This window comes from Hippoglossus stenolepis, chromosome 13 (genome assembly GCF_022539355.2).
Source record: "Hippoglossus stenolepis isolate QCI-W04-F060 chromosome 13, HSTE1.2, whole genome shotgun sequence".
In the NCBI taxonomy this organism is placed as follows: domain Eukaryota; kingdom Metazoa; phylum Chordata; class Actinopteri; order Pleuronectiformes; family Pleuronectidae; genus Hippoglossus; species Hippoglossus stenolepis.
Genome location: NC_061495.1, coordinates 12,943,155 through 12,954,623, shown reverse-complemented (window position 1 = coordinate 12,954,623; position 11,469 = coordinate 12,943,155). Strand labels below are relative to the sequence as shown.

At 41.5% G+C, this 11,469-nt stretch overlaps 1 protein-coding gene across 3 annotated transcripts in view; it reads left to right on the top strand.

Moving 5' to 3' along the window:
* The first annotated feature begins 36 nt into the window (after nt 1-36).
* LOC118120514 (calcium-binding mitochondrial carrier protein Aralar1) overlaps nt 37-11,469 on the top strand; it is a 20,670-nt gene continuing 9,237 nt past the window's right edge. Inside the window, exons 1-9 of one of the 3 annotated variants that reach the window (XM_035175543.1) lie at nt 37-170; nt 661-714; nt 3,132-3,274; nt 4,096-4,211; nt 5,029-5,168; nt 7,504-7,650; nt 8,657-8,795; nt 9,658-9,751; nt 10,998-11,082. In XM_035175543.1, the coding sequence (XP_035031434.1) occupies nt 159-170; nt 661-714; nt 3,132-3,274; nt 4,096-4,211; nt 5,029-5,168; nt 7,504-7,650; nt 8,657-8,795; nt 9,658-9,751; nt 10,998-11,082 (930 nt within the window). In that variant the 5' untranslated portion in view covers nt 37-158. The other 2 variants (XM_035175545.2, XM_035175544.1) reach the window with 2 other exon arrangements.

The following is an 11,469-nucleotide window of genomic DNA, read 5'->3' as shown; positions in this document are numbered from 1 at the left end:
TTAATGAACACACTCACCGCCTTGAAGACAGAAAAGGACAATGCTTGTCTAAATATATTTCAGCGTGTGTGTGACTGTGTGTGAGTGTGTGTGTGTGTGTGTGTCTTCCCGATGCCCAGCGCCTGCGCCAGTCCTCTGCAGCTGACGTCACAGCCAGCATGGCGGTCAAGGTGACTCCGTCAATCTGTTTCTTATCTGACTTTAACTTTAAACACAGTAAAGATGAGGCGGAGCCGCTGGTGGATGCTGAGGAGAGGAGACCGTTTCCGGGCGGACTCGTGGCTTTAGAGCCTCCGGCGGAAAAAAGACAAGATGCAGCGGAGTTTCCCTCTTTGTTTATCTGAATCCTGCATCTTTACACAGGCGCATCTGCACCGGCCTCACACACTCAGCTGAGATGTGTTTCCTCTGTTGCATGTGTGTGTCAGAGACATGAGGTTAGAGATGGGGTTTCGCAGTGGATCGCAGCTCGGTTGCTTCCTCATGCAGGGTGTTGTCACAGTCGTTTGGATCGATCCCTGCTGGGCTCTGTTAAGATCAGAGCTTGAACTGTGACAGTGTAAACTTCAGATTTATTGATCAGGGGATTGAACGTGTGGCTGAAGTGTCCTGCTGAGGTCTGCATGCAATTCTGACTCTTCTAACTTGTGTGTGTTGCAGGTGCAAGTAACAAAAAGGGCTGACCCCCATGATTTGAAGACTATTTTTCATAAGGTAAGACACAGAAAAGAAAATGTCTGCACACAAGACATTTGTGTATTACTGTGTATTACTGTGTATTACTGTGTGTTACAAGTGTAACTTCTGTGCTGCAGTCGGTGGTAGTTTCTGTGCGGTGTCCATTGGGATACATAGTTCAGTAAAGGTCACACAAATGCTTGGACTAATTTTGGATTTGCTTCAACAGAGAGTCTCCCCCTGCTCTGACTTCATGTGTGTGTTTCCAGTGTGTTTTGATCATCAGGATGTCAATGACTTTCTCCTCAAGCTCTGTCAAAGATATAAAACCGTGATATTTGTGTGTTGGGTGTGTGTTAATCCATACGTTTTGCTCCGGGTATAAACTTGTAAGTAATGACTCCGAGTCACAAACTGTGGTCCCTCCACATCTCTTGACTGGGCTGTGAGTGAGCTGCATAATTCCTGATGCATATTCAGGTGGAAGAGTTAATTACTGGAGGCTCGTTCTGACTGCCTGTATAATTTGATTAAGAACTACTTGAGGCCTACTGTGAGGGTGAATGGCTACACAATCATGCCACGGAGAAATGTGGCAATAAATTGCTCGGAATTAAAATTTTCACTTAAAACATTAATTCAGCGGAGTGTGTTGAATTGTCGCCTTGAAAACACTTGGCGTGAAGGTCCCCCTCCCACACTCCCGTCTTTGTTTGTGTCATGCTCTCTCTATCCGAGCTTGGCTCACACCCACGAGTGTGGCCTTTCTGCTGCCAGTTCATGTGGCGCTTGTGTTTCCAGAGCTATCTCTGTTCCAACTTGAAATCCAAGCAGGCTCTAAAAATGACCTTACTTCTTAAAGCCTGACTGTGACCTCAGGCTATACACTGCTGCATTAGACACGCTTGTTTTGCTTGTTTTGATTATTATTGGTTTATTGTCGCTCTGGCTTAACATTTATCAATTCATGTTCAATTTGGGCAAGATTTTTCTGTAAACATATGTCGAGGTTGTTTAAGACCTCTTCCAAAGAATGATTTTTAGGCATTTATTTCAACAGATTCACCAAAAATAAACATTCCTTATCTGACGCTATGCACATATGTGCTGCATCACAGTATATATCAATATTGTGACATGATAGACATTTTTATCCATATTGCTTCTTTCAATTTCTGGTATTGGTGACCTTAAAGTGGGCTGGTGATCCAAGGTTCAACCACCAGACAGGCAGGATTAATTTGGATGCTGAACGTGAAATAGCACCTCTCAGCCGTGTCTGAAGTGCCCTTGAGCAATCACAAGAACCCCCAAATGCCTCCCTAGGAACTTATCAGTGGACAAACAGATTGTAGTAATTTAGATTTATAGTAATATTAGTTTTACAGAACTAATGTGCCTTGAATTTTCAGGCATTTATTACAATAGATTATCCAAAAATAAACATTCCCCAATATCTCGATATAAAAGATATATTGTATATTATATTGCGCCTTTGGATTTTCGGTATTGAGGCCTTATGGGCAGGTTCCAGGTTCCTGTATGAGACAGCTTGTACTTCTGTGGATAAGAAAAGGTTAAAACTGTGTACACTCTTCCCCAGACACATTTTAAAGCAACTTCATATTAAATGTTCCTGTCTGCCGAACATGGTAATGACAGTTAATAACATAGTGTGCCTCATTTACATTGTAGTCGTATGTCAGATATTTTTATCTGTGCCATGAAGGTTATGTTTTCATCTGTGTTTGTCTGTTATTTAGAACGATTATGCAAAAATTATAGGATGAATTTCCACAAAACTTGGTGGAATTATGTGGTATAGGCCAGGGAAGGACCCATTACTGTAAATGTTGGTGTAGATCCTGATCAGCAGATGGATTCAGGACTTTTATTTTTCACTTTCTTTAACATTGCGAGATAGGGCTTTTTTTTTACATTTCCCAGATTTCGGTGACTGATATCCGTTGGCCCTTTGCAGAGGGATGCGCTCTACTGAGTGCAATTCTAGTGATGTTTAAATGCAATTGTATATCTCAGTTTCTGATAGTTACATGTATATGGTTCTCTGCTGTACATAAAGCATCAGTCTTTGTCTTCAATAGTCGTCCTTTGACTATTAAAAGAAAAAGACTGAGGCTTTTCAATACTTGTGTAGCGTAGCTTTGTATATTTTTAAAATAGGTCTATCATGTAGGGCCAGGAAACTAGAAACCATTTGTGCTGGTTTAGAAAAGTAAGCACAGAGAAAAGAGACACCAATGGAGAGAGCTATAGAAAGACAGACTTGTTGATTTATCAACTAGTGGTTGTTATTTTGTCTCTCCTTCATTCATTATATTCGATCGCCACATCGTTTTCTTTCTATGCACACAAAGGAATTTCTTTATTCAAATCCACATGTGTAAGGTCCATGCGCATCATTCACAGCTCTCTGTGTGTCTCCTCTGCAGTATGCCAGTGTGGTGGAGGATGGGGAGCATTACATGACCCCCAGGGACTTTGTACAGAGCTACCTGGGTCTGCACACACAGCCTCAACACAACCCCAAAACTGTGGAGCTGATAGCCGGAGTGGTCGACACCACCAAAGATGGGTGAGTGCCTACGGGGAGGTTACTGTGGAGCGTCTTCTATTATCCTGAGATATGTAAATCCCCAGTGTTGTTCTAATACCCCGTTTGTCACAGCATTTTTCACTTTAAGGCCGATTCAGTGGGAGCTGTCAGTGCACCATCAAATAACATCAGTTGTTGCAGATGCTGAACAGCCTGTCAAGGATTAATCCCAGTCATATTTGCAGAGTAAACACATTGCCAACTTTATCAGCCACTTCTACACCTGATGATTGATAATAAAGTAAAATATATCGGAAGTGCCTCTTTATAATTGGAAGTATGTTCACCTTTAATGGGAGTGAAGTTAAACTCCTAAATGTCTCATAAGAAGTTGAAGAATAGCTGATTAATAGGTTTTCAAGCTCCCTCATTTTCTAAACACATCTGCATGTTGGATGAACTTCAAAATTGAATTATTACTAATGATATATACATATATAATAATATAATATGAAATGCAATAGAATAAACTTTGAAGCTTAACTTTCTAGACAACATGAATTAAAGTGCTAAGAAAAAATCAAAATGTTAACATCTGCAATGTCCTGCACAGCTGCATTTGTTCACAGAGATCCTGTGATATGATGAAACAGCCACTAAATGCACTTTGAGGTCATGAATTAACTCAAAAGCTCAGATAAAAACCACAGCTGATATTACATCAGTGCATTTGACTGTTGTTCTTAACCTCAGTCACTAGCTTTGTTGTTTTTTCCTTCTCTAGCCAATTCAACTAAGATTTTGTTGATCCCTCTCTCTCTCTCTCTCTCTCTCTCTCTCTCTCTTTCTTGTCCAAACAGACTGATCTCTTTCCAGGAGTTTCAGGCCTTTGAATCAGTCCTATGTGCCCCAGACGTCCTGTTCATACTTGCCTTTCAGTTGTTTGATAAGAACGGCACAGGAAACATCTCCTTTGGTACGTACATGGTGGTTAATGTCAGCACGCTGGTGTGGGGTTCTCAGCAATTATCTGTCCAGACAGAAAACTAACCGAGGCCGACCCAAACCAGACAGGAATTATTTAATTCTTTTAAAAAATGTTTATGTCCGAACCCGACCGAGCCTGATGTTTTCCCCAGTTACAGGCACGTGCACTTAGGTTTTTAAGCTGTATCCTGATGTAGTTTCATTGGATTAATAATAACAAAACACGCAGATGGAAAGAAACAAAAACTATTCTACAGCAACATTGACTTTTCTGGGTTGCACCTGCTATTGTTACTGTTGAGAGTTGTACATGAATGCAGCAGGAGACACATTTTTTTCTTTTGTGGGCTTCAGGCCTCTATAAAGCATTACATATGCCAGCTGCTTGTATTTTATAAAGTCTCATCTAAAGGCAGGACAGCAAGAGAGCTGTTTGGAACGTCACATTATTACCAGCGCCGTCTGAAAGGAAGAGAAATGAAACCAGCATGTCATAAACCAAGAGGTGCGGAGTCATTCAAAGGAGCCGCTGCGATGCTCTGTCTGTGCAATGGGCTTCCATAAAGGTGACTGAAATTGAGAGCGGCGCTTATACAGAAAAATACCCTGGATGAACCCTGAAAATGTAAAAGGACTGTCAGACAGACATTCAGCTCTCCAGTCCAAATGGACTCTTTCCCCTGCTATAACGAGCTTCTTGGTAAATGGGATGAGGATATGAGACGGACAGAGCAGGTGCACCTTTGCATGTTTTTCCATCTGTCTCTTCATATTGAAGCTGAAGCTGCTGTGTCTCCCTCCTCCAGAGAATGTACGTGACATCTTCAGCCAGACCACGGTTCATCACCACATTCCCTTCAGCTGGGACTGTGAGTTCATCAAGCTGCATTTCGGCCACGAGAGAAACAAGAACCTCAGCTACACAGAGTTCACCCAGTTTTTACAGGTTTGTGTCAAAAACACCAGTCCAGTAGAGACAGTGACCAGAACACGTTGATATTTTGGGAAATAAGATGATTCTGATTCTGGCCAAGTGTCAGATGAGAAGATTGACCTCAATTAAGAAGCAGCTGGTTATCTTTGCTCAACATGAGGGGAAACAGTCTGATTCTTAGGGAGTATTAGGTTCAACTCTGAAGAAAAAAATCTGAGATTACGAGACAAAAATCTTAATATTTCAAAAATGAAAAAAATGCTATATTGTGAAAATAAAGTAGTAATTTGGTTCCACTCCTTCTGGGTCCAAAATATTGAATCAATATAGTCACTTCTTGAAAAAACCCTAGTTTCTCAAGAAGTGATTAGTTGTTGTTTACAGCAAACAGATGTAACCAACGATAACCTCACAGTAGACCTCCTCCACAAAAGAGGCAATTTCCTGTACGTCTGTGTGCTACATTCTTCAGGATAGACTCAGTTTCTTACACAATCTTTCCAAGGTCCTGATATGTATGATGATGTGGTGCTGAAAGATTAAATGTTTTGTAATTTGTGAAATTTATACTAAAGCATTAATTGGCAAAATGCTCCACATTCCCCATTTATTACAGGCTTTTTATATTTCCCCTTTGAAATGACACATATCCTAATATTGGGACTTTATTCATGTAAGATTAAAACCTTATTCTCGAAATCTCCGATTTTTTCCCCTTTAAGTGGCTCTAATACACTGTCTACAGATCATTAATCAACATGTTATATTTTGTCAGTTTCTTGTTCCTTCTCTGTTTTGTCTTATTTTCATTTCAGAAGGTGACTGTGGCTCCAGTAGTGAAATGAACATAAACTCTATTAAAACCTTTATTTTGTTAAGATAACCAGCTGCTCATCACTTAGTTATTGGAAGTGAAATAGAAGTAAGAGTTACATAGTTTTTCTTTCCATACAAACATAGTACAGTGTAAATGTATTAATCTCAGCAGCTACAGTTAAACAGTTTTGTATGTAAATGCCACATGATGTGCCACAGAACATACACATCATTTCAGAACGTTAGAAAATATGTATGCATCAATAAATGTGAAACCATCCATCCTGCTCAAGGACAAATGGAGATGAAGCAAAGTGAAGTTCATGCTGTGTATGACCTCCTAAGATATTGTAGCTGTGTTGCATCTTCACTGTTTCATCCCTCTCGGTTTTCCGTAGCCCGGTGCGTCACTCAGACCCTTAGCGTTGTTGCTTTGCTTCATTGGTCGATGCCGCCCGTGCTGTGGCAGCAGAGCGATCAGGGAGGAACCTGGGTTGGAGTGGAGGGTTGTGGTCTCAGGCAGAAGCTGGGTGGTCTCAGGGTAAAGACAGGCTGCGCTGTGGCTCCACTGCAGTGTGGGATCCCTCAGAGCACTTTGTGGTTTATCATACTTGACTACAACTTCCCACCACTACACCAAGACCCTTATGTGTGCAGGATTTAATTTACATCTGTCATTGTCATTGACTTGTTTTTCTGTCATGTCCAAGCACGTATTGAGTATTACTTAATATTCACCGAAGTAAAAGTCTGTGCGTAGGTTTGACTGTTTAGACTCTGTGGTGGCAGAGCCCAGACTCTAAACTTTAGAGTCTGGGCTCTGCCACCACATGGCTGTCGCAGCTTATGACTGGACTTGAAACTTCAGTGAGAGCAGACGTGGGAGAAGATTTTTAAGCTTCGTGAGACAACAAAGTGTCATCAGCAACATAATCAGCAAACATTGTGAGAATTAATCTTCAGCAACAATCCACTGATTAGGTTATCAGAACCCGAGTGTAAAGATGAAGTAACAGCTAAATACTGCAGCCATGTTGCTCTGTGATCCTCCGGCTCTGTGCGATGAGCCTCGGCAGCAGACACTGACCCGGGGTCAGCCTCCCCCTGCATCCCCTTCTGATTGCACGGTTGTCACATCGAATCATCTTCCTGCAGACACACCTGCCGGCCACCTCGGCTCGGCTCCGGGATCAGACTTCTCTGGACATGGTTTCCATTAGTCTCCAGAGAGACAGTGGTGATTACAAACGCCAGCGTCTGACACTGTCATATCTGATGACTCTCACATCTGTCCGTCGCTGACATTATTATATGTTCTCCCTCAAAAGTTCCATCTCTCCGCTCACTTGTAATGCGATGGTCCTCATCACAGTAACAGTTCTTTTGTCAGCTAATGGCTTTTGTGTGTCTTCTGTGTGTGTGTGTGTGTGTGTGTGTGTGTGTGTGTGTGTGTGTGTGTGTGTGTGTGTGTGTGTGTGTGTGTGTGTGTGTGTGTGTGTGTGTGTGTGTGTGTGTGTGTGTGTCGCTGCAGGAGCTACAGTTGGAGCATGCCCGCCAGGCCTTTGCACAGAAAGACAAGAACAAAAGTGGCACCATCACTGCCTTGGACTTCAGCGACATCATGGCCACCATAAGACACCACATGCTGACGCCGTTTGTGGAGGAGAATCTGGTCTCAGTGAGTTTTCTGATTTTTAAAAGCATTAGAGATTTGGATTGAGCGATTGCCCGGGCATCTACGTTGAGCTGCTGTCATGTAAGGCTGAACTCTTCGATGCATAAACCAGGAAGTGGAGCCAAAATTAGTTTAAAGTCATTTAATATGGAAGAAAACTGATAACAAGACTCAGAATATGAACAGGTTGACTGATGGTCAGGTCTTAACTTCTGGTACAGGTGATGGTTCCAAGGATCCAGTTTCCAGAGTCAAAACTTAAGTTGTCCAGACAGAGCTCCCATTTACCAAGTTGTGAAGTCGTTGTTCCGACTTCGGTGTGTTCATGTGCTTTGAAGTTAGAATGTGTAAAAAACATGGACGCTGTTAAAAGAGTTTAAACAACACCATGATACCGCTTTGCTATTATTGTATAATAATTGAAGAGGAAAGAAAAGGGATCAGGTGTGACAGGTATATAAAAATAAGATGATATTTATAAAGTATAAATAACTATAAATATAAATAATTTAAAACATATGCATGTTAATCATTAAGAAAAACATCTGTATTGACTAAAAAGACTGGTGTTAGGTGTTGGTGATAAATGGACATGACAAAAGTGAAACGTTTCACAAGTTGACATTAAAAACTTCTATTTAGAGCTGATTCTAAATTTGAGTTTCAACACCCTTCCAAGTAGTTTTTCCGACTTGAGTTGTAGAAGAGAAATTTAGTTCAAAGTTCAGAGATAGAGAAGCAGCCATAGCATGTCTACCACTGAGTGTTTCTGAGGTCATCAGATGTGGATGAAGCGTGACTGCTTCTGGTTGTAGAGTCGGAGGTGTGGCTCAGGTGTTCATATGAATTAGAGGGAAAACAAGAACCAGACACACACCAAACATGGACTAACAAGGGGGTTAGAGGAAGTGGGCAGGAAACATAAGGAAAAGACATCCTAACACAAAGAATACAACAGAATCAAATCCACCTGTACAGCAGGAATGACAGATTCTGGATCTTTCTCCAGGCTGCAGGAGGCAGCACCTCCCACATGGTGAGCTTCTCCTACTTCAACGCCTTCAACGCCCTCCTCAACAACATGGAGCTTGTCCGCAAGATTTACAGCACCCTCGCCGGCACGCACAGAGACGTACTCCTTACCAAAGGTACCCCCCCGCCACACACAGGAGGGTCCTCTTGACATCAATGAAACAGTCATGTGTGCATTTCATGTCGCTGTCCGATCACATTTCAACTTTCTTGACAGAGTGGTGTGAGTGAGCACACACGGAGCATTAACTGTAGTGCTAAATTACAAAGGTAAATAAAAACATTTCTAACCTGGTAATCAGATCCCCCCTCACGTGTAGATCTGTGACTGATGGTCGCACTGTCAGTCACGTCTGCTCCTAATTGTGTTTCCCATTCAGTCTGTTCCTTTACTCTCGCTCCATAGTTTTGTCTCCGTGCAGAGAGAGAAGACTATGGACAAATAGTCTTTGCAAATAATTCTTGTTATTATTAATTCTTATATAAGATGGGTGGGTGTAAATGCAAAAACTCACCTGTCAGCTGTCAGTCCCAGAGAAGTGATATCGAGGTCAGAGAAGCTGAACATTGAAATCCATGGACCTGACAGGAAGATCTTTGTGGAGGATGTGAATCACCGGCTCTTTTCTCTCCCTCAATAACTACCATTTATTTTCCTTTGAGAAAGAACATCTGATGCTTTATACAGAACTGAATATAAAGCACATATAAAAGAGAGATAGAGAGTGCACTACAGCATAAGGAGATCAAACCCATACAGGATTGATTTTGTGGTTTTAAGTATTTTTTCTGTTAACTCCTAAAGAATCTGCAGTAACACTAAAACAGACCAAGAAGCTGTATTTGCAAATACTATTTAATACTAGCCCACTGTAAAATATACCTGATGTAGCTAACCTTGACCTTTCCTGTTTGACTTTGATGCTTTGATGTCCTGTTTGCATCATTTCATCTTCTCTCATCTTTGATGTCTTGTAGAGGAGTTTGTTCATGCCGCCAATAAGTTTGGACAAATCACTCCTATGGAGATTGACATCCTGTACCAGCTCTCTGGTCTCCACTCGCACTCTGGGTACGTTTCTGCATAACTCTCATTTTACCCTGTGGGTTATGTTTATTGACCTCATGTAGAGAGAAGCTGAGAGAAGCTTTCTCACAGTGTCTCATTTATGTCTTTGTATTCATACCTTCAGTGATTTACAGGCATATAAAGACTTTTAATAATGGCAAATGTAAATTGTCCAAATTCTCTATATTATAGTTTTACATCTTTTTGTGTAAATGATGAAACTATATTTTGAACAACCTAGAACTCTTCTGCAACAACATTTTGAGCAATTATGACTAAATATGTGAGAGTTTTTACAGGTGCCTGTTTCATTTTGGGATTTCTTTGATGAGATGAGATAAGATAAGATAGAATAAGATTAAATTACACTTTATTACCAGAATGCTCCTCCGAAATGTGTCTTACATCCCAAGACGTGCACTTTTTTTTACATAAATGACAATAATAACTACAACAAAAAAACATATGACTAAAAAACTAAACAAACACATATAGACACTTATTGCCTCACACGCTGTACAATCTATATTATCGGTCCCTTTAACATTTACCACACAGGAACACTGAGGCTACTTAGAGATCCTGGCACCTTGATTCTTGTATAAATGTTCAAAATGAGAATCCAGTCTTAAAGCTGTGAATCATCGTGTTGGGAAAAGGATGCCGCACGTGAAGTACAATTAAAAGGTGCCAAACAAAGTCATAGATACTTTTACAGCCAGTGGATTTTCCTTTAGTACTTCCATCGATGAAGTCAGGCAGGTTGCCTCTGCTGCTTCCTCAAAAATGTACAATTGAAAACATTTGATATAAAACTGTGCTATTTCTCTACTCCAACATGAATACGTAGAAGTATGTTACGGGTCTGTTTATTGGCTGTAAAGATAAAGTTACTGCACATTCAGTTTAACGACAGTTGCTCCACTGGCTGTTTTACAAGAAAAACATAAAACATGAACGCAGACTTTATGAAGCGTCAGGCCAGTGGGGAATATTTGTCTCATGCGCAGAGTAACAAAACACGTTTCGCTTACATGCCGGTGCCACGGGCGCTCGTCCATCTTTGTTTGTCTGTGGTTTATAGAAGCTGAAAGTTGCAGTAACTTCAGGTTATGTGCCAGTAAAAAGGTCTGTGGAAAATCTTACATCACCGGCTGCTGCGTGGTCGGCGGTAGATGCAGGGCTCTTCGCTTTTTCCTGGCCTAACTCCCTCCATCCCTCCCTTCCTCCCCTGCTGTTGTGCGTGAAGGCGGCTGAACCACGCAGACATCGAGAGGATAGCCCCGCTGGAGGAAGGAGCCATGCCATACCACCTAGCAGAGGCCCAGAAACAGGTAGTCTGATTGACTCGTCTAATACACCTCACATCCTGGTGCCTTTTATCAAAGTCTTCTCCTCCTGCTTTATTCTCAGAGAGGAGCATGAAAAGGGGAGAATACTCAGTCACTGAATTAGTAGAGTGCCCATGTTTTTCCTCCCTTGTGAAGTACATTACTTAAACCCCAAGATAAAAGTACGGCAATTATAGTTATAAAAGAGGAACGGATTGTTTTGCGTCGCACCTCTCCATAAAAGCCTCTCTCCTCTTTATTCAGTATAGCTGCACATACATATCAGCTGCAATCATACATCTGAGAAGCTAATAAGAGGCTTTTATCAGTGTGAGGCTTGAGGAGTTTTCTGAGCCTTTAGCAAAGTCCGCTAATGGCGGGAGGGGAGTA